Raw genomic sequence first — 23,987 nt, 5'->3', positions numbered from 1 at the left:
AGCAGGCTTCTCAGTTCAGCCCAGTGTTTTCTGCTGCTCAAAGATAAGATCAAACTGATTCTTGTTTTTCACATCTGTTCAGCTTGGCTTACCCTGCTAGAAACTTCCTTCTCTCAATGGAGAAGAGTCATGCCTTTCTCCCTTTTTTGTTGTGCCATATCATGCAGGTGCCCTTTGAATAATAACTTCCTGACGTGGCAGCCAATAAATCTATTTACAATGAACCAACTCTAAGGCACATCTAAAAGCCAGGCGTGGGGTAGGTTTTCACAACGATGATGTATTTTCATAGTGCATTCTGTACAGTGCACTTCTAAAGGACAATTAAATTTTGTCTAGTAGCAATGAGTCAAATGGTTACATATATATAAATATATATTCATATATATATGTATATGCATGTGTGTGTGTGTGTGTGTGTGTATAGTCTACAAACTTCCATAACACAAGCTGTCAAGTTCCTAAAAGAACTTGTGGCATTGGCGCCTGGTACTAGAAGACACAGCAGAAGGCACATGCGCAAAGCCAGCCTCCACGCCCATGCCTACTCCTACCTCCCCTAGAAGCTAACTGGTCTCCCACCAGCCCAAGGGATTTGAAGGAGCAGAGAAGAGCAGAGGTTGGTCCTTCCTGCTGTCCCAGGTAAATGATGCCATCTTCCTGAGCCTGTTCCCTTAACCATCTCTCACAGAATTATTTTGAGATTGAGTTTAAAAATTCCAGCTTTCTAGGATGGTACAGAATTTAAGTTTGGGATGATGAAAAAATTCTAGACATGAAATGGTGATCTAGCACAACATTGTGAATGTACTCAATGCCGGATGGAACTATACACCTAGCAGGAGTTAAGATGAATTTTGTGATATGATTAAATGATTAAAATAAAACCCTACCATCCTTATCTAGCACATAGCTGGCACCCAGCCATGTTAGCATTCTTCTACTTCCTTAATGTTCATTCTTCTTTATTTTACATTATTTTTCAATAGATAATATATTTCTCTGGCTCAAAATTCTAAAGTTCTAAGAAGGTACTCAGTGACTAGTCTCCCTCCCATTCTTATTTAATAGACTGTCCGTTCTCCTTGCTGGAGGAAATATAACCAACATTTGCATCTCTGTACAGAGATACTTTGTGGACATTCAAGCAAATACATATTTTAATTTATTGTCCCTTTTTTACCCAGATGTTAACATATACCTCACACTATTCTGTATCTTGCCTTTTGTATTTAATAATAGCATACTTTTTTTTTGAAAGATTTTATTTATTTATTTGACAGAGAGAGAGAGAGACAGGGAGAGAGGGAATACAAGTAGGGGAAGAGGGAGAGGGAGAAGCAAGCTTCCTGCTGAGCAGGGAGCCTGATGTGGGGCTCAATCCCAGGATGCTGGGATCATGACCTGAGCTGAAGGCAGGCGCTTAATGCCTGAGCTACCCAGGCACCCAATAATAGCATACTTTAAAGATAGTTGTTTGTCTGTCTTACTGTTCATTTTATTTAAAAGCTTCTGTATAGGGGTGCCTGGTTGGCTCAGTTGTTGGGCATCTGCCTTTGGCTCAGGTCATGATCCCAGGGACCTGGGCTAGAGCCCCGCATCGGGCTCCCTGCTTGGCAGGAAGCTTGCTTCTCCCTCTTCCACTCTCCCTGCTTGTGTTCTCTCTCTCTCGCTGTTTCCCTCTGTCAAATAAATAAATGAGATCTTAAAAAAAAAAAAAGCTTCTATATATCCATCTTAATCACCTCCCAGGTCTGCCAGTTGGTCTCATAAGTTCTGCTCTAAGTAATTCTTTCTTTCTTTTCTTTTTTTTTTAAGATTTATTTTTTCTTTTTAAGTAATCTCTACACCCACTGTGGGGCTCAAACCTACAACCCAAAGATCAAGAATCACATGCTCTACTGACTGAGCCAGCCAGGCACCCCTTCGCCACATAATTCTTACTCAGAATAAAGCATTCATATACATGAAATCTACCTTATATTATTGTCATTTTCACCCAGTAAGATGGAACTACTCTGAAATCCACATACAATATTGGGGAGAAAGTTTTATTACAGATATCATCCTGCCACTTAAATATATGAATATTTTAGTGAGCAGAAAACTTGCTCTAACCTTCCTCCAATCGCTGTTCATTACTGTAGAAACTATATGGAAGAACTGAGTACTTTATGTGGTTGTCTCATTTAGCCCCTACAAAAACCCTATGGCATAGGGGGTATGATTATCTCTACCCTATAGATGAGAACACAGAGAGGTTGAGTAACTTGCCCAAGGCCACACATTCTACATTAACAGAGCCTAGACTGTACCTTGATGCTTAATGTGACCATGCCACACCTCTTCTTTGATGAAGAATAATAAGTAAAAATTCAAAATGCAAAACAGTCATCTAATTTTATTACACTGTAACCTAATTTAAATCCTAATCCCCAAAATAGATAATACTAGGATCCTGGACTCTTTCCCAACCTTTACCTCTTTAGGGTCAGAGTTTCCAACCCTTCCCCTACATTTTTAATTTAATCCATGCCTAACAACTAACATTACAATCATTTGCTTTATACCCTGTGTGAGTTTAGGCCAATTACTTAATGATTCCAGTTTCTTCACCTGAAAATTGAGAATAACAGTTGCTATCCCACAGGGTATTTATCCCACAGGTATAGTAAAAATAGGCTGTTACATGGGGCACCTGGGTAGCTCAGTCAGTTAGGCATCTGCCTTCTGTTCAGGTTGTGATCTCAATGTCCTAGGATCAAGCCCCACATTTGGGCTCCATGCTCAGCAGGGAGTTTGCTTCTCCCTCTCCCCGTGCCTCCCCCCATCTCTGCTCATTCTCTCTCTCTCAAATGAATAAATAAAATGTTTTTAAAAACTTGACTGAGGGGCACCTGGGTGGCTCAGTTGGTTGGGCAACTGCTTTCAGCTTGGGTCATGATCCCAGGGTCCTGGGATCAAGCCCCACATCAGGCTGATCTGCTCTGGGGGGAGCCTGCTTCTGCCTCTCCCTCTGCCTGCTGCACCCCTGCTTGTGCTCTCTCTCTGTCAAATAAATAGGATCTTTAAAAAAAAAAAAATTGACTGATACAATATATGTAAGATTCTAAGTGTAGTGGGCTCACTCAATATCAGATCTAGCTGTTATTATTACCTTCCTTTAAAATAATAGCCAATCTTGCTGAAATTTTATCTGCTAAGGGTTTTCTTAATTTTTTTTCAGGACAGAGATGTAATTACTATTCAATTACTTGAAGCATTTTGAAAGTCACTTCACAAATTTGAATAGATTACCCTAAGTACTATGTAAGAGTGGTGACATTTGTGCATTTTTGTAAGGGGGTAAAAGTCACTAAGATAAATTTACATACAATAGCTGAAGCTTGGAAGATGACAACACTTGGATGCAAATCAGCTGTAGGTTTAGATGGGTGGGGTGGGGCTCAAACACAGAGCACAATGTCCTCAATTCACAGAGTACAATGTCCTCCATCCTTGTCCTTGAGACCCCTGGATCCTTTCTTTCTCCCTTTCTCTATGCATTGAGGATCATGGTTCTTAAGGGACTTAAGATACTTATCATGCATCATTGGGCAAAGTTTCATTGGGTAATTTTGCTACTGTCCTATACTGTAAAGCTGCAATATCCTCCTTTGGCTAACTCTCTAAGCCTTCTTCATCGACATGAGTATAGCCGCATGGAACCAGTTAGAATCCCATTCAGGAAAGCAGAAACCATGCTCAGTTCTCAAACAGAGGCAGTTTGATACACAATATTGGTTCTACAGTTATGGGAAGATTGAGAGAGCAATAATGTGATGCACTAAGCAATTACCACTTCTAGGACTAAGGGAGCAAAAAGGGAAAGGTGAGGTTCCCAGAATTAAGGACTTCAGGGGAGAGTCCCTAGTGCAGCCAGCCTTGCACCACCATGGCAGGTGTGGTCAGCTGGTGCTGGGACATCCAAGGGAGAAGCACATCTGGTACATGGGTCAAAGGGGCTGAAACCACAGCTGCCCTCGCATGCTGGAGCAATGCCCACAGAAGGTGGAAACAGAAAGAAAGTCCCTTCCTTCCTCCCACCTTCCTTTGTTAGAATAAAACTGGAAGCTGGCCAGCAGCAAAGCCTGGGAAATGTAGTTGGCAGAGTCCTGGCCCCTGCCACAGACCAGATGGGTATAGAATATGGGCCTGGAGCTGATAGATAATAAGCTAGTCACCAGAAAACGGCACTTTGTCCAATAAATAAACCATAAGCATGTGTATTAAAAAGCTTGAGATGGGTAGGGAGAATTTGTAGTCTTAATTCACTTAGCTCTTAAGTCTTAGAATAGTTACTTGGCATACTAGTGGGAACATTTCATGGCACTAATTATGATTCTATAATATCTTAAACCATGTATTCTGTTTATAATATAGTTCAAAATTCAAGTCAACTACTTTATCTGGTGGCTTCCTCTGGTGGTCTAGTGCTGGGCGGGTCACAGGGAAGGTAACTGGTTGCTTCCAATTTAGAGCTAAGTTGTATGTCCTTCTAAAAAGTCAGTGGTCACATTAAGGGTAATTTGTTTCTCTTAAAATTACAAAAATAAGTAGTATACGCATACGGTATTGTTATAAAGGATTCATACAGTATGAAAGGATATAGAACAAAATACGAAATGCCCCCATCTTTCTACTTCTGACTCCTACTCCCTTCCCCAAAGGTAACGCAGTTATACCATCTTTTAGTCTCTCAAGAGTAATTGCACATATAGTTTCATGTAGTAGCTTTATATCTTAACCTCTCCACCTCCAGCTATTAGATTGTGACTTCCCTCCATGGTCATTGAACTCATGTTGTAGAGCAACCTAAAAGAGCTTTAAGCTTAATCTTCACATCACTTTGAACATGTGGTTTGCTTTCTCATCCTTTGAATTAAAAAGAAAATTAAGTTATCTGAGATTGCACTCCTAAGATTTACTTATTTCTTTTAATGCCTGTCCAAGAGTACAGAGATACATTATGCCCCATGTGAAGAGATGAGTCCAACTGCCATGTTGAGCGAACTAGTCCATAGATTGAGACAAACAAAGTGAGCTGTTACTATTAATTAAAAGAGGGCCTTGAGGGGTGCCTGGGTGGCTCAGTGGGTTAAGCCTCTGCCTTCGGCTCAGGTCATGATCCCAGGGGCCTGGGATCGAGTCCCGCATTGGGCTCTCTGCTCAGCAGGGAGCCTGCTTCTCCTCATCTCTCTCTCTGTCTGTCTCTCTGCCTATTTGTGATCTTTCTCTCTGTCAAATAAATAAATAAAATCTTTAATAAATAAATAAATAAATAAATAAATAAATAATAAAAGAGGGCCTTGAGAAATAAAAAAGTCACATCATCAATGATTCATAATCAATGGACTTACACCAATGAAGGCAAGCAGTGGAGGTAGTATTGATAACAAGACTCTCCTTGGCCAGACTCTAGTCAGGCTGCTCTGAATTCACTTCCTGACTAGGTCCTGACTCTTGTATTTGTGTGTCCATCTTTGCGTCGCCCAATTTTAGTGAGAATCCTGCTAAGTCAGTTTAGCCAGAATGCCCCAGGGCTGGTGTCCAGTTTCTCATCTGATCATGTTCTCCATCCTCCATCGCCCCCTAGATGATGCCTGATCACCCTGGCCTGCCTTCAGCAAGGATGCTGTGAGGTCCCCTCTTATCCCTGATGTCTCCTCTTTATAAATTTCTACCCACTGACACCCTGCTCCTTGGCTATAAATTCCTACTTTTTCTTGTTGCATTTGGAGTTGAATCCAAGCCTACTGTGGTCCCTATGCCTATCACAATAGTCCCCCCTGAATAAAGTGTACCTTGCCAATTCTTTAAAAAGTGTCATGAATAGTTTTTCTGTGACAGTACTCAGTACATTCAGACTTTGTAAATTTTATTTTTACATTCTTGAAATCAGAATTGATGCATATTCAGGAAGAGATTTTTTTTTTTTTAAGATTTTATTTATATGGCAGACAGAAATCACAAGTAGGCAGAGAGGCAGGCAGAGAGAGAGAGAGGTGGAAGCAGTCTCCCTGCTGAGCAGAGAGCCCAATGTGAGGCTCGAGCCTAGGACCCTGAGATCATGACCTGAGCTGAAGGCAGAGGCCCAGCCCACTGAGCCTCCCAGGCGTCCCAGGAAGATTTTTTAGGGGACTTATCTCAAGTCAAAATTCCAGAGATAATCTTAATGGATTCCAAAAAAGAAGAGATATTACATGGTTTCCAATGGTTTCCAACCATTACAAATTAAAACTAGAAAGTAATGCTAAGCAGATAACAAAAACTACCATCTAAATATATTAAAAAGTATTCTAAATAACATTTGGATGAAGGAGGAAATCCAAGAGTATTATGAAATAAATGACGAGAATCCTAAAAATCATCACTATGGGTTGTGGCCCTAGCTATGATTTCAGAAGAATTCATAGCCCTAAGTTCTTTCATAGTTACGCAAAAAAATCACAATATAAACAAAACACTCAATTCCCAAAACTATAAAAGAACAGTAAATTGGAAGGAAATTATTAATGATGAAAGTAGAAATAAATGCATTGGAAAACAAAAACTGACCAACAGCAAGAAAAACTAAAATAGAATTGATATATGAAACCAAAGTCAGTTCTCTGGGAAAAAAATATAAAGTTTGACTGAAAGGGAAAACACAAATTAACAATATTAGAAATTAGAAATCCTTTTTAAAAATTACAAAAAATTCTTGTTGACAACTTTATGCTGGTAAATTTTAAGGTCAAAATAAAATAGAAAAACATATAAATTAGTAATATTACTGTAAGAGGAAGTATAAAATCTGGGAGGGATAACTGGGTGGCTCAGTTGGTTAAGCATCTGCCGTTGGCTCAGGTCATGATCCCAGTATCCTCGGATCAAGTCCTGCATCAGGCTCCCTGCTCAGCAGGGAGTCTGCTTCTCTCTCTGCCTCCCACTCCCCCTCATGTACTCTCTCTCTCTCTGACAAATAAATAACAAATAAATAAATAAAATCTTAAAAAATAAAAAATAAAATCTGGGAGAGGAAATCTAATAACCATAGAACCTCGATGTGTTTGTCACATAGGCTATCATTTAAATATAGACACATTTGCTTTCTTTTTTTTTTTTTAAATTAACAACTAATGTATTATTTGCTTCACGGGTACAGGCCTGTGAATCTTCAGTCTTACACATTTCACAGCACTCACCATAGCACATACCCTTCCCAATATCCATAATCCAGCCACCCTGTCCCTCCCCTTCCACCTCCCAGCAACCCCCAGTTTGTTTCCTGAGATTGAGTCTCTCACATTTGTTTCCCTCCCAATCCCATCTTGTTTCATTTTTTCCCTCCCTATCCCCCACGACACCCTGCCCTGCCTCTCAAATTCCTCATATCAGAGGGATCATATGATAATTGTCTTTCTCTGACTGACTTATTTCACTCAGCATAATACTTTCTAGTTCTACCCACATCATTGCAAATGGCAAGACTTTGATTTTCTGATGGCTGCACAGTATTCCATTGTGTATATATATGTGTATGTGTGTGTGTGTGTGTGTGTGTGTGTGTGTATAAAACACATCTTCTTTAGCCATTCATCTGTTGATAGACATCTAGGTTCTTTCCATAGTTTGGCTATTGTGGACATTGCTGCTGTAAATACTGGGGTGCACGTGCCCCTTCAGATCACTACATTTTTATCTTTAGGGTAAATATCTAGTAGTGCGATTGCTGGGTTACAGGGTAGCTCTATTTTCAACTTTTTAAAGAACCTCCGTATGGTTTTCCAGAGTGGCTGCACCAGCTTGCATTCCCACCAACAGTGTAGGAAGGTTCCCTTTTCTCTGCATCCTCACCAACATCTGTCATTTCCTGACTTGTTAATATTAGCCATTCTGACTGGTGTGAGGTGGTATCTCACTGTGGTTTTGATTTGTATTTTCCTGATGCTGAGTGATATTGAGCACTTCTTCATGTGTCTGTTGACCATTTGGATGTCTTCTTTGCCGAAATGTCTGTTCATGTCTTCTGCCCATTTCCTGATTGGATTATTTGTTCTTTGGGTGTTGAGTTTGATAAGTTCTTTACAGATTTTGGATAATAACCCTTTATTGATATTTGCAAATATCTTCTCCCACTCTGGCAGTTGTCTTTTGGTTTTGTTGACTGTTTCCTTTGCTGTGCAAAAGCTTTTGACCTTGATGAAGTTCCAATAGACACATTTTCTATGTGAGCTGCAGTCTACATAGCTACTTAGGAAACATGGCATGATATTCAAAGTCAATTTCTTAGTTTAAGGGGGAAAAAATGAAGATACTATATAGTTTATCTTTAAAAGTTAGTACCTAAATCTCAATATCAACCATTCTAACTACTGTAAATAAAATTTCTTCCTTCTTTTGTATTTTGTTATCTGCAAATTCACAACTTCTAAGAACCATTTCCATGCAGTGTTCCTTTCTAATATAGTGCATTCACAGGTAAGCACATACTCACAAATCGGTGGAGACTGTGGACTCTGAGAAACAAACTGAGGGTTTTGGAGGGGACAGGGGTGAAGGGGGTTGGGTGAGCCTGGTCGTGGGTATTAAGGAGGGCACATATTGCATGGAGCACTGGATGTGGTACATAAACAATGAATCTTAGAACACTGAAAAAATAAAATTTAAAAAAAAAAACAAATCTATGGGGCAATTATAGACATTTAAGAGCAAATAAAATTTCATTTTACTAAGATCAGTAGAGTCAAAGCACATGCTAACAGTGTAGTGATGGCCCTCATCAAATACACAAATATTGAACAAATAGGCTACAAATCACAAAATATTCCAGTATTACTGCAGATGTTTCTGATAAAATGTGACATTTGTTTTTCAGGCAAGATTACTAAAATAGGGCATCTCTGCCTGTTTGATTATTTCTTCAGGTGGATGATGCTGAAGAGACTGATAAAACAGGGGAAAATAAAGCACCCAGTAAGTTCCAGTCCGTAGGAGTGCAAGTAGAAGAAGAGAAGTGGTGAGTCTATTGGCATTTGTCATCTTTCATCTTGATTTTGGCAAGTATGGTACCAGTATTTCCCCCTGACATAAACCTACAAGATTCAGTGATATTTTCCATTAACTTTGGAAGCATTTAGCTGATTCCTTCCTCTACTTTAATACTGGAAACCACTCAAGTTTTTGCTAGAATATTAGAGTAACCACATCACATTCACATATACATAAATACTCTGTGCAGTACTGTTGTGTTGCTAAACCATTCCTCTGCAAAAATATCTTCCCATTTTGGACCGTAGACTTTTTAAAAGAAGAGGATTTATCTTATTCCTATTTTTATTCCTAGCACTTAATTGTGTCTGGTGTTTAGTATGCACTCGATGATGAAAAGGGAAGAAAGGAAGGAAGGAAAAAAAGAGAAGATCTATCATTATCTTGAATCACCAGTTCCTTTAGATTATTCCTTAAAATAATCTTACTCAAGAATATGAATATCTAGAACTGGAAATTAAGTGAGATCACTACATTCATTTTATGAATGAGAACTTAATCCAGAGAGATATATGAGTTTCTCGATCAAACTGTAAGGTACATGATGGGTAGAACTATATTTTATTAATAGTAGTAACCCAGCTTCTAGAACTGTTTTTTCACATACTAAGCATACAATATATATTGGTGAACGAAGTAGAACTGCAGTTATAGTGTAAGAAATAGCTCTATATCATAGATCAGTGTATCATCTCAACTTTGTCACTAACTTTCTGTGTGTTGATTAGAAGGAATCAGTTGGAGGTCATCCAGCTATCCAACTATCTATCCATCCAATAAGTATCTACAGATTGCGCCCCAAATGCAAGGCTATATGCAACATAAACTGAGTATCTGGGAAAAGATTATCTGGGAAAAATGGCTTAAAAATCAGTTTATAGAAGGGGTGTAATTTCAGGGCCTTGTGGTATTAACACTGCACTTGTATTTAGGAGGTTTTCATATATGTATATATAATATTTTTTAGAATTTCATGTAATTAAATAATCTTGAACCCCAGAAAATCTATACAACCATGTGGAAACTAATATGACAGCAATATATGGTGAGTGCTGTGAAATGCAGAAGCCTGATGATTCAATGACCTGTACCCCTGGGGCAAATAATACATTATATGTTAATAAAAAAATATTTTTTAAAAAAGATCAGCAATAGTTATATATGTATCCATACCCATTGATCCAGTAAACATATTCATTGAGCTATCCTGAATGAAATCACTCAAAGGATGGGAACCAACTGCAGAACATTATCTATCATTGTAAAAGAAAAATAATAACTATCAAATGTCAATATTAAGAGAATATACCAGAGCATTCTAAACAAGGTCTGCCCTCAGGAGAAACTATTTTACCAGAGCCTAACCTGCTGGAGTCTTATCAGAGACCAAACCACCCAGGAGAAGGGAAATACCCAACTCCAGCTCCCTCTAGCCTTACATGTGGAAGAAGCACAACATCCAACCCTGCCCCCTCTAGCCATTCTGTCTTTACACAAGATGGAGAGAAACTGAAAAGTACTGTTGAAGTTCATGGTCCAGGGGTGCAGGTTTACCAAAAGATCTCCTAATCAATCAGCATGCTTCCCCTCCCCCACACCTAACTGTCACATTATTAAGGGCCTATTCACCATAGTTCCTTTTACCCAGGACACCATGCCTATTCTTCAATAATAATTTATAAAGCATACTAAAAGGTAAAAAGCCCAGTTTAGAGTGACTGAACAAGCATTAGAACCAGTGAGATATGGCAGGACTATTGGAATTATCAGACCAGAAATTTTTTAAAACTATTATTAATATGCTAAGTGCTTTGATGGAAAAAGTAAACAGCATGTAAGAACAGATGGAAAATGGAAGCAAAGGTATGGAAATTCTAAGAAAGAATAAATAAGATTTGCTAGGGATCAAACACACTGTAACAGAAAGGAAGACGGCCTTTGATGGGCTCATCAGTAGACTAGACACAGAGGAGCAAAGAATTTCTGAGCTTGAGGGTAAAATAATAGAAACTCTCAAAACTAAAAGCAAAGAGAAACAAACTGAGGGGGAAAAAAACCCCCAAAACCCAAAAACCAGGATTTCCAAAAACTGTGGGACAATTATAGAAGAAACATGCATAATGGGAATAACAGAAAGAAAAGAAAGAAAGGAAATAGTAACTGAGAATTTCTCCAAATTAATGTCTGACACCAAACCACAGATCCAGGTCTCAGAAAAGATATAGCAGGATAAATGCCCAAAACACTACACCTAGAGATACCATATTCAAGGAAAATCAAAAGGAAAAAGTCCTGAAAGGAACAAAAGAAAAAAAAAGAGAGAGAGAAAGTGAAAAAAAAAAAAAAAACACCTTTCTATAGTGGGGCAAAGATAAGAATGACATGCAACTTTTCTTTAAAAAAGCATGCAAGTAAGAAAAGAGTGGAGTGAAATATTAAATATTTGAAGGGGAAAAGCCCACCAACCTAGAATTCTGTACTCTAAAATTATCCTTGAAAAGTGAAAGAGAAATAAAGTCTTTCTCAGACAAATAGAAATTGAAGAAATTTGTTGTCAGTAGAGCTGCCTTGTGAGAAATATTAAAAAGTTTTCAAGAGCGCCTGCCTGACTCAGTTGGAGAGCACACAGCTCTTCATCTTGGGGTCATGAGTTCAAGTCCCATGTTGGACACAGAGATTACAAAAGAAGAAAAGAAGGAAAGAAAGAAAGAGAGGAAGGGAGGAAGGGAAAGAAAAAGAAAGAGAGGGAAGGAGGGAGGGAAAGAAACTTTAAAAAAAAAAAAAAAGATCCTCAGACAAAAGGAAGATGATAAAGGCTAGAAACAAATCCATATAAAGAAAGTATCTAAAAGAAGAAGAAAAAGACGAAGAAGAAGAGCATCTGAGAAAAAATGAGTGAAGGCAGAATAGAGTTTTTCTTTTTTTTTCCATTGGTGTCTTTTATCTCATAAGCTTCCCAACAAACCAGTGAGAACTCTCAACTCAAACACAGAGCTTGTCTAAAACCAAAGAGTTACTAAGACAGAGAAGCCGGACTTGGAATCCCAGTGTCCACACCCACGCTCTTACATGTTTGTGATCCCCCCCTTAGAAGAGGCCTAAGTCATATGAGTGACTTGATCCAGAGAATGCATTCTATCAAGTTCAAATGATAGAGACATCTGGAGATGCAAAGAGCTCTGTTCTATAGGTGTCTTATAGTTCATCTTTTTTTAGCCTGAAAGCCTATGGGAACTACTTGAACTAATATAGCCTTTCTTTAAAAGCTAATCATCAAGGGTGCCTGGGTGGCTCAGTGGGTCAAGCCTCTGCCTTCAGCTCAGGTCATGATCTCAGCATCCTGGGATCAAGTCCCGCATGGAGCTCTCTGCTCAGTGGGGAGCCTGCTTCCCTCTCTCTCTGCCTGCCTCTCTGCATACTTGTGATCTCTCTGTCAAATAAATAAATAAAATCTTTAAAAAATAAAAAGCTAATCATCATTAGCTCATGAGAAATGAGTTAATTGTAACTAAGTTCTCATTAGTGTACAATTAAGAGGCTTGCCATTCCGTAACTAGCTAATAACCAGAAATCAATGAGACCATAGCTGATGAGCCTTACCAAACCTCCAGAGTCCAAACCTCTATCTGAACCTTCTCAAAATGCTCTAGGAACCTGGTCCATAGTCTTTTCCAAAAACAACAATGGAGCACTTTGCATGTCTGTGAATGCAGCCTGTTTTGGAAGCATCAGAAACCTATTAAGAACTCAGAGAGCACTTTTGCTAGTACAGACTTCAAGATAATTGGAAGCCCAAGAGGACTGCAGCCTAGGCTGGTCCTTAAACACCATCTTATCCCTCAGGCTCACAGAGAAGTTCTTGCCCTGAATTATAGAGCACCCTGGTATTGAAACTAGGAGCCAGCTCCAGGCTTCAAGTCTCATACCCTGTCTGCTCCATTCTGCTAACATTCATAGGTACTGTCTGAAGTCAAAGGATATATATATATATATATATATATATATATATCAGCAATGATACAAAGAATGGGAGGGAAGAATTAGGATTATTTAATTACATAGTACTTGCACCACTCCCGAAGTGGTAGAGTGTTATTTGAAAGCACACTTGGGTGAGTTGTAAAATTTATGGTGCAATCTCTAGGGCAACTATTAAAAAGAGTAAAAAAGGAAGCACAGTTGACCCTTGAACAACATGGGTTTGAACTGTGCAGGTCCACTTACACACAGATTTTTTACAATATAGTATTGTTAAATGTCTTTTCTCTTTCTGGTGATTTTCTTAATAACAGTTTCTTTTTTCTAGTTTATTTGACTAGAAATAGAGTATATAATAGTTATAACATACAAAATATAGACACAATCCATGAAAAAAAAGTAATTGATAAACTCTGGACCTCATTAAAATTGAAAGCTTCTGCTCTTGAAAGACAGAGTCATGAGAATGAGAAGGCAAGCCACACACTGGGAGAAAATATCTGCAAAAGACACAACTAATAAAGGGCTGCTATCCAAAATACACAAATAACTCTTGAAACCCAATAATAAGAAGGCAAACAACCTGATTTTTTAAATGGGCAAAAGATTTTAACAGGTACCTCCCCTAAGATACACAAATGGCAAGTAAGCATATAAAAGAATTTTCCACATCATATATCATTAGGGAACTGAAAATTAAAATAATGAAATACCACTAATCACATATTAGAACGGCCAAAATCCAAAACACTGACAATACTAAATAGTGGTAAGGCACATTAAGTCTTGTTCATTTTTGGCGGGAATGCAAAATGGTTCAGCCACTTTGGAAAACAGTTCAGCAATTTCTTACAAAACTAAACATTGCCATAAAATCCAGCAATCGCCGTCCTTGGTAACTACCAAAAGAGTTGAGAATGTATGTTCACACAAAAACTTGCACGTAAATATTGATAGCAGCTTTATTCATAATTGCAAAACTTGGAAGCAACCAAGACATCCTTCTGTAAGTGAAAGAGTAAAGAGCCAGAGGATGGAATCTTATTCAGCATTAAAAAAGAAATAAGCTCTTTAGGCACAAAAAGATGTGCAGGAAACCTAAATGCATATTACTAAGCAAAAGAAGCCAATCTGAAAAGACTACATACTGTGTGATTCCAACTACCTTCTGGCAAGGGCAAAACTGAGATAGTAAAAATAGTGATTAAATGAGGGAGAGGAATGCATAGCAGAGCACAGAGGAGTTTTAGGCCAGTGAAACCACTCTGTATACTACTACGATGGTGGATGCATGTCATTACTCATCCATCCAAACCTGAAGAACATACCCCACCAAGAGTGAACCCTAATGTAAACTATGAATTTTGGAGGGTACTGATGTGTCAATATAGGTTCAGGTTGTATCAAATATACCACTCTGGTGGAGGATGTTGATAAAGGGGAGGTCTGAGGCTGGGGGAAGGGGCAGAAGGGATATAAGAAATCACTGTACTTTGTGTTCTATTTTGCTGTGAATCTAAAACTGCTTTAAAAAACAAAGTTTAGGGGTGCCTGCGTAGCTTAGTGGGTTAAAGCCTCTGCCTTCAGCTCAGGTCATGATCCCAGGATCCTGGGATGAAGCCCCACATCTGGCTCTCTGTTCTGTGGGGAGCCTGCTTCCTCCTCTCTCTCTGCTTGCTTCTCTGCCTACTTGTGATCTCTGTCTGTCCAATAAATAAATAAAATCATAAAAAAAAAAAAGTTTAGGAGTACGTGGGTGGCTCAGTGGGTTAAAGCCTCTGCCTTCGAATCGGGTCATGATCCCTGGGTTTTGGGATCGAGCCCCACATCGGGCTCTCCGCTCAGCAGGGAGTCTGCTTCTCCCACCCCTACCTGCCTCTCTGCCTACTTGTGATCGCTGTCCATAAAATAAATAAATAAAATCTTTTCTAAAAAGTTTATTAATTAAAAAGAAGAGGAATAGTAGATAATAGTGTTAACCTCAGAGTGTTGTCTTAGGGTATATGGTTTAATGTATGTATGTAAAACTTTTAGAAAAATACCTGACATATAGGAAACACCATATAAATGTTTCCTACTCTATTATGTACCCAAATGGAATCTCCCTAAAGATTAAAGTCTCAAGAAAGTAATTATACCACTTTTTCTGAAGCAATAAGAGAAAATTATCTCAATTTTAAAATTTTACTTCAAACATTTCCCCTGCAGTCAACTATTCTGTTTTATCAAATAAATACCCTAATATGTATCTATCTATGATAATGCTAAATACTGCATTCTTTGGACACACCTAATAACAACCCCAAAACTTGGAATGAGCCACTTTTACCATGTTTTGAAAAAGTTGAACATTTAATGAATTACTGAAGTTTGTAGGATGGTCAGTTTCTCAGTACTTTGAATGGTTTATTTCAGAGTCATCTCCCAAAAGGACTGGCAATCTCAATTTTCCTGTTTAATTTTTCAAAACATACCCTTCCTCAAAGGTCACTTTATAGTTAACCGATGTAAAATAAACAAATTGATGTTAATGATTGTTTTCAACCTCTCCAAAAGAAATCCACTGTCAAACAGGGATTACTTACAACTTCTGTCTCTGATTAGGATTCTTTTTTACAATTCTGCTAGTAGTAATTAATTGAGATAGGATCTTAAAAAGCAAAATTGGGCAGATGAGATTATCTAAGGACAGCTAAGGGAATTTTTTTTTAATTATCTAGTGATAAATTGTTACAGTGTTGAATGGCTAGTACAATCCATCTCTTTCTTTCTGAGATAGACTGATAAACAACTGTAACCTAACAAAAAGTGAGAGAATGGAAATAGAGCCAGAGAAAGAAAGAGATCATACAAAGAGAGGAAGATTAACTAAGACTTTTAAGAGGCCAAGAAACTCATTATCACCTTTTTTAAAAAAAAAGACTTTATTTGACAGAGAAAGAGAGATCACAAGTAGGTGGGGGGGCGGGGGGGGGGGCGGCTGTGGGGGACAAGCTCCCTGCTGAGCAGAGAGCCCAGTGGGGAGCTCAATCCTAGGACCCTGAGATCATGACCTGACCTTCAGAGGCTTAACCCACTGAACCACCTAGGCACTCCTCATTATCATCTTTTGAATCCATCACAATTTAGGAACCAAAACTAATTCACCCAAGTCCACCTGGCTGATTTGTCTATGAAGGGGTAGACTTTAAATCTAGGTGTTCTGCAGTGCTACAAATTAAAACAGAAGGAATAAGTTAATAACTCATTAGTAAAATGTACTAAGTAACCAATCTGCTCCAAAAAGAGGAATCTAAATGGAGTATTCTAAAAATCTCCCTGGTGTACTTGCAGACGGCCATTATGACCTCAAAATGCCATCCATAGTAGATGTGCCACATCCCTTCTCCAGAGCTACCTTAAATGCCACGGCAGTGCCAAATGAGAGATAACAAATGCATGCAACAAGACTGCTTCTCTTAAGCCTGGGAAGAAATTCCTCATCTCCATCAAACAATAGCTGTCTTTCCCCAACTCCTGTTTCAAGGATCAGCTAGCTGCCCTGTTGGATAGGATCCACACAGCATACAGTATTTATTGTTATGAGGGACTGAATGATCTCAAGCAAAGACGGCAAACCTTGGCAACACCTCCTGCTCTGCCTCTGCTCTGTATCCCAATGCCTCCTAGCATCCTGTCCCCATCTCATCCTTCTGACTGCTCCCCTAGGAATTTGCATGAGGTCTTCTTGTCTTTTGAGCTAATAATTAGCAAATCCAGTAAACCAATCCTTCCTATTTACTACAGTGAGAAAGCAAAGGGGCTCCCACGGATCTCCCCTGTCCTTCCAAGTAATAATCGAGTATTAACCATGGTTCATACAAGGCTTTTTTTTTTTTTTTAAGACTTTCTTACATGATCCCACTAATGACTCTAAAACTCTAACAGTGGATACAAAAAGAAAAAGAATATATTTATTTTCATTATAAGAGTGGTATATAAATTTACATGGAGGAAAACATAAAGCAGTATGTGGGCAGTTTATACCTCTCTGATGGGATTTCTGAACAATGAAAAAACTTTGTGTATGTGTGTCTTAAGTATCATCTATCATTTCCATCATTATGTATTATTAAATCTAATTAATGATTTAAAAGTAAGATACTATTTATACATTATGAAAATTTATAAATTACAGAAGTAAAATTCCCCATAATTTCACTCATTAACCATGAATTAATAAAGGGGTATACTTTTTCCCCATACATTTTCCATAAACATGTTAAGTTACTAAAATTGTTCAATGTTACAAAATTTAGTGGTTTGCCTGGGTGGCTTAATCGGTTGGGCAGCTGCATTCAGCTCAGGCCATGATCTCAGCATCCCAGTCAGGCTCCCTACTCAGCAGAGAGTCTTCTCCCTCTCCCTCTCCTCTGCCACTCCACCCCTGCTTGTGTTTTCTCTCTCTCTCCATCTCAAATAAATAAATAAAATCTTCAAGAAAATAAAATAAAAGTTAGTAATAATTTGGGATACCTGGCTGGCTCAGTCAGAAAAGGATGTGACTCGATGTGATCATGAGTTTGAGTCCCGCATTGGGTATAGAGATTACTAAAGAAAAAAGAAAAGAAAAAAAAAAAGCAAAACTTTAAACAAAAATAAAAATAAAATCAACTGTTATAACAAAAGTTTTCTCATCACAAAAAATTCACAACAGATAATTCTTTTGATGGTTATACAATATTCAGGAATAAGTATGAACCATAATTTGCTTCCCCTGTCTCCCACTGTTAAATATCTCCATTATTTCTAGATTGACTTCTGGTTAAAAACAGTGAAAAAGGGGTGCCTGGGTGGCTCAGTGGGTTAAAGCCTCTGCCTTCGGCTCAGGTCATGATCCCAGGGTACTGGGCTCAAGCCCGCATTGGGCTCTCTGCTCAGCGGGGAGCCTGCTTCCTCCTCTCTCTCCGCCTGCCTCTCTACCTACTTGTGATCTCTGTCAAATAAATAAATTAAAAAAAAAAAAAAACAGTGAAAAAAATACATAAACCGTCTTTGAGGCCTTCTGAAACTAAATGGCAGTAAAAGGATTTTTTGCTTCTTTGGGCATTAATTGCCAAGGATGATGAGAACAAGAGAGAGAAAAAGAACAGTGACATTCTGGAAACTGGAAGGCAGATAGACAAGTGATGCTGACTCAACTGACCAGAAAAAGCAGAATCCTAATAAAGCCAGTGATGCAAAAACCGAAGATGCAATTCAATTTAAACTTCAGAACCCACAAAAGGCATGGGGCCTATCAGCACTGGGAGCTCTGAGAAGTAGGGATGAAGGAGCTAAGAACTCTTTACACCTGCAGAGCCCAGTGACAGCCCTTCCCCACTCTGGCAGAAGACTGGAAGTTTCTTTTGTTCAGCTGCTAAAGCAAAGGATCTCAGAGATGGCGGACAGCAGCACAGCTGAAGGCACCCTTATGAGCCTGAAAATAGGAAGATAAGTGAAAATTAACAAACAGAATGCGAAGGCACCCCGCCCTAAGCCTTCTTATGCTCACACTGCTTCCAGAATCCTGGCAGCCAGATTTATTCCCTTTAAGCAGAAGTATGAAACAATCTATTGTGGGGGAACTGACCAGTGTGAGCCCAAAGACCCAAAGACACACTGATATCAGAGATTTTGCAAGGTGAGAGCCCAGTAAGATAACCTACAGTGAGGATCACAGGGGGTAAGCTCCTCCCTACAGTAGAGACTTCTGAGGAGGCTTTTACTGTGCCTTTCAAGCATGCACAGACAGCTAAAATCAGCAAACTCAGATCAGAGTTGTAAGAAAAGAACCAAAAGTTTTAAGGAATGTTCAGAAAATTAAAAATTATTTTTATTTTATTAATTTTTTTTTTGAGAGTTCTCAGGAAGATCATGGACTACCAGCCTCCAAAACTCTGAGAAAATAAATATCTGCTGTTTAAGCTACTCAGCCCATGATACTTTATTAGGACAGCCTTAGAAGACTAATATAAGGGGAAAAGCAGTATATTTGTAACATTAGCTGTGACTAAAAGGGACATTCATTCATATTGCAAATGCATTCAAGGACTGGGATTCTGTGTTGGTTTGGGGAGCAGTAGCACGTCATGAAGCTTCTCGACTTGATTTCTTCAAATGATTGAGTTCTAAAATTTGTAAGACTTTTTAACTTGTAAAAAGTCTAGAGATCTAGGATCAAACATTTAACTGATTTTTTTTTCTGCCCATGGTATAGGATTTTGACCAAAAGAATAGGCTTGAAATAGGGAGTCAGTGGGATTTGCAAGTGTCATTGTAACATTTTTCAGCTTTGTTTTAGACCAGTAATATAAAGAAGCAAACTATCACATTTCGGAAAGTGTATCTGTTTTCCTGGGGAAAAATTATTTTTAAGAGAAAAGAAGGGACACGTGGGCAAGGAAAATTCCATGACAGAAGTGAAAATTGAGGGGACCTGGATGGCTCAGTGGGTTAAAGCCTCTGCTTTCAGCTCAGGTCACGATCCCAGAGTCCTGGGATCAAGTCAAGCATCAGGCTCTCTGCTTCAGTAGGGAGCCTGCTTCCCCTTCTCTCTTTCTGCCTGCCTCTGTGCCTACTTGTGATCTCTGTCAAATAAATAAAATCTTTAAAAAAAAAAAAAAGAAGAAGTGAAAATTGATAGGGTCTCTGGGGTGTCTGGCAGCCCCAGTCTTTAAATGTTGGACTCTCAATTTGGCTCAGGTCATAATCTCAGGGTTGTACATTGAACCCCACCTGGGGCTCTGAGCTCAGCGTGGAGTTTGCTTGTCCCTCTCCCTCTGCTCCTCCCCTGCTCATGTTCTCTTTCTCTCTCTCTCTCAAATAAATAAATCTTTTTTAAAAAGAAAAAGAAAATTTGATACGGTTTCTTACGGAGCATCTTATCCCCTTGGGAGGGGGAGGGGGAAGAAAAAAGTGCTCTTAGAAATTAAAAACTTAATAGCAAAATAGAAGAGCTGGAAGATAAATTGAAGAAATTTCTAGAAAAAGTACAAAAGGGGAAAAGCAAAGAAGTAATCCATGAAATAAGTAATCCAACTCAAGAAAGGGTGGAAAGGAGACCTCAAGATGATGGAGAAGAGAAATCTCCAGACAACAGTTGTGCAGCAGGTCTAGGGAGTGACCAGCTGTGATGGAGCAGGTCAGAAGCTCTGTGAAAGACTAATTCAAGAAGACTTGCAGCATAACTATGTATTTGTTTCAGTGCACGCAGAGGAAACTACACATCTGGGAGAATTTTGAGATTTGAGTAAGTGTTAAGTACATAAAAAATAAAGCAAATTTTTAAAAAGGAAAAAATGTGTAGAATGTAGAATATAATATGGCATACTAGTTTGCTAGAGCTTCTATAGCGAAGCATCACTGACTGGGTGGCTTAAACAGCAGAAATTTATTTCCTCACAGTTCTGGAAGCTAGAAGTCCAAGATCAAGGTGTTGGTAGGGTTGGTTTCTTCTTCGGCTTTTAGCTTATAGATAACTGTCTTCTCCCTGTGTCTTCAGAAGCTTTTCTCTCCTTGTCTGTGTCCCAATTTCCTCTTCTTATAAGGGTATCCATCTCATTGGATTAGGGCCCACTCACGTGCTTTTAATTACTTCTTTAAAGTCCAGTCTCCAAAAACAGTCACATTCTGAGTTACCATAGGTTAGGACTTCCACATCTGAATTTGTTGAGGGAGAAGTGCACAATTGGTAACACACAGTCAGCTAGATACACTATTTCCTGCTCATAATAATGTAGTCATAAAAAGCAAGTTCTGAATATTGATTCAAATTTACAATGTAACTATATCAGGAGAATGGAAAAAAATACTGGACCAGACCAGAAGTGCACACGCGCACACGCACACACGTACAGAGACAGAGACAGACAGATGGACACACAGAGAGACACTGAGACAGGGACAGAGACGGAGACAGAGAGAGAATGACGAGAAGGAGTGAATGAAGATGAGGTGAGAGAAATCTAAAGGTTCGTCTTTCCTAAAGACAAAAACTAAATTATTAACAAATAGTAATGTTTGTTATTTTGAAGTAGTATTTAAAAGTGGCTGCCAGCAGAACAGAAAATTACTACATCAGTGGACCAGGAATTACTATTTTTCATGCCAGACTTGCAGAACTACTTGGTATTTTAAAATTGTGTGCATGTATAACTTCGCTAAAAATCAAAAGTGACTGATCAAAATAGTGATATATAATATTGTGATAAATATCTTTGTGCACTATATATTTTTGCTATTTCAGATTATTCTATTTCTGGGCTTAAGAATTCAAACATTTTTTAAATGTTCTTGATACCCATTTGCAAATAGCTCCTGAAAAAATCTGCACCACTTTATTCTCAGAGAGAGGCATTTGAGTGCATAGATACTCGTCCTCTTCATATCCCCTCATTGTTTTAACAGCTTTATTGAAATTGACATATAATAAACTATACATATAAATTATATAATTTGATAAATTTGTATGTATTTGTCAGAAATATATATATATATGTATGTATGTATATAAATAATGGAACTATTACCACCATCGAAATAAAGAACACATCCACCACCTCCAAAGGTTTCCACTTACCCCTACACAGTCAGCCCCTCCTGCCCTCCCACCTCTTCTCCCCTACCCCTTTCCCCACTTGTTGACACTTGTGTGCATTTTCTAGAATTTTTTAAAGATAGAATATCCTTTTAAAATATTTATTGATATATGTGTATGGACTGGTTTTTGCATTCTCCATGCTGTTCCATTGAACTAATCGCCTATCTTCATGCCAAAACTACACTATTCTAACTACTGTAGCTTTAGAGTAAGTCTTGAAGTTAGATACTGTATGGCCTTCAATTCCTTTTTGTCAGTTTATTTTTTTCCCTTGCAATTCTAGGTCCTCTGCCTTTCCATAATGAGTTTTAGAAAGAGTTTGTTGTTAATATCCATTAAACACCTACCAGATTTTGATTGACACTGCATTGAATCTATACATCACAGAAGATTTCACATCTTAACAATCTTTCTTCATTCGTTTATTTTAAAAGATTTTATTTATTTGACAGACAGAGTTCACAAGCAGGCAGAGAGGCAGGCAGAGAGAGGTGAGGGGAAGCAGGCTCCCTGCTGAGCAGAGAGCCTGATGCGTGCCTCTGGGTCCTGGGATCGAGCTCCTGCGATCATGACCAGAGCTGAAGGCAGAGGCTTTAACCCATTGAGCCACTCAGGTGCCCCTTGTTTATTTTAAAAGATTTATTTATTTATTTATTTGAGAGAAAGAGAGAGCATGTGAGCAGGGGGAGGGGCAGAGGGAGAGAGAGAGAAGCAGACTCCCCACTGAGCTCAGTCTCACAACCCTGAGATCATAACCTGAGCCAAAACCAAGAATTGGATACTTAACCAAAAGCAACCCCTCTCTCTTCTGTTATTTAGCAATATTATGTAATTTACAGTGTACATGTCTTGCACATATTTTGCCAGATTTGCCCATAGATACTTCTTTTTGTCCCTGATCCTATAAATGGTATTTTTTACTTTATTTACCAACTATCTATTGTTAGATCATAGAAATACCATCGATTTGTGTGTGTTGATCTTCTATCCTATAATGTTCTTAAACCAGCCTACTAGTTTCAGTGTCTTTTTTGTAAAGTTCATGTAATATTCTAGACTACCAAGTTATCTACAAAAAAGGGCAGATTTATTTCTTTTCACCTGGATGCATCCTTTTTCTTGTTTTATTACACTGGCTAAAAACTCCAATACAATTTTGGTTTTTTTGTTTGTTTGTTTGTTTGTTTTTAAAGATTTTATTTATTTATTTGCCAGAGAGAAATCACAAGTAGATGGAGAGGCAGGCAGAGAGAGAGAGAGGGAAGCAGGCTCCCTGCTGAGCAGAGAGCCCGATGTGGGACTCGATCCCAGGACCCTGAGATCATGACCTGAGCCGAAGGCAGCGGCTTAACCCACTGAGCCACCCAGGCGCCCTCCAATACAATTTTGAATAAAAGTCATGAGTATCGTCACCCTTGCCTCACTTCTGATCTTTTGTAAACATATTCAATCTTTCATCATTAAATATTATGTGAGCTTTATATTTTTTGTAGAAGCCCTTTACTGAATAGAGGAAGTTCCTCTCTACAACTAGTTTGTTGAGAATTATGATCAGGAACGGATGTTGGATTTTTGTCAATTTCTTTTTTTTTTTTTTGTAACTAAAGAGATATGACAAGGTTTTTCATTTTAAACTATGAATATAATAAATTGCATTAATTTTTTTAAATATTTTATTTATTTATTTGAGAAAGAGATAGAGTGAGAGAGCATAAGCAGGGGGAGAGGGAGAGGGAGAAGAAGGCTCCCCACTGAGCTGGAAGCCCAATTCGGGGCTTGATCACAGGACCCTGGAATCACGACCTGAGCCAAAGGCAGACATTTAACCAACCGAGCCACCCAGGTGCCTCTTGATTGATTTTTTAAATTATGGTAAAATACATATAAAACAAATCTTACCATTTTAACTATTTTACATGTACAATTCAGTGGCATTAAGTCATTTGCAATGTTGTACAATCATTACCACTATCTAGCTCCAAAATATTTTCATCACTTCAAACAAAAATCTGATAACCATTAAGCAGTCACTGTCTATTCACCCTTCCTCCCAGCCTTTTGAAACTGCTAATCTGTTTTCTGTCTTTATGGATTTGCCTACTGGATATTTCTTATAAGTGGAATCATACAATATGCAGCCTTTTGTGTTTGGTTTGAGATTCATCCATGTTGTAGCATGTATCAGTATGTCATTATTTTTTATGGCTGAATAGGCATTATATAGTTATATTACATTGTTCATTCATCTGTTCATGGCCATGTTTTCTCTTTTGGCTATTAAGAATATAGCTACTACAAATATTTGTGTACAAGTTTT

At 38.4% G+C, this 23,987-nt stretch overlaps 1 protein-coding gene across 10 annotated transcripts in view; it reads left to right on the top strand.

The window, feature by feature from the left end:
• The window catches only part of DLGAP1 (DLG associated protein 1), an 876,459-nt gene that overhangs the window by 811,164 nt on the left and 41,308 nt on the right, over positions 1-23,987 (top strand). For all 10 annotated transcript variants that reach the window (XM_032311577.1, XM_032311574.1, XM_032311575.1 and 7 more), the window contains one exon: positions 8,949-9,040. In XM_032311577.1, coding sequence (XP_032167468.1) covers positions 8,949-9,040 — 92 coding nt within the window. The remainder of the gene's footprint in view (positions 1-8,948; positions 9,041-23,987) is intronic.

This window comes from Mustela erminea, chromosome 13 (assembly GCF_009829155.1).
Source record: "Mustela erminea isolate mMusErm1 chromosome 13, mMusErm1.Pri, whole genome shotgun sequence".
Lineage (NCBI taxonomy): Eukaryota > Metazoa > Chordata > Mammalia > Carnivora > Mustelidae > Mustela > Mustela erminea.
Note: the sequence above shows the minus strand (reverse complement) of the source record. Positions and strands in the feature narration are given on the sequence as shown.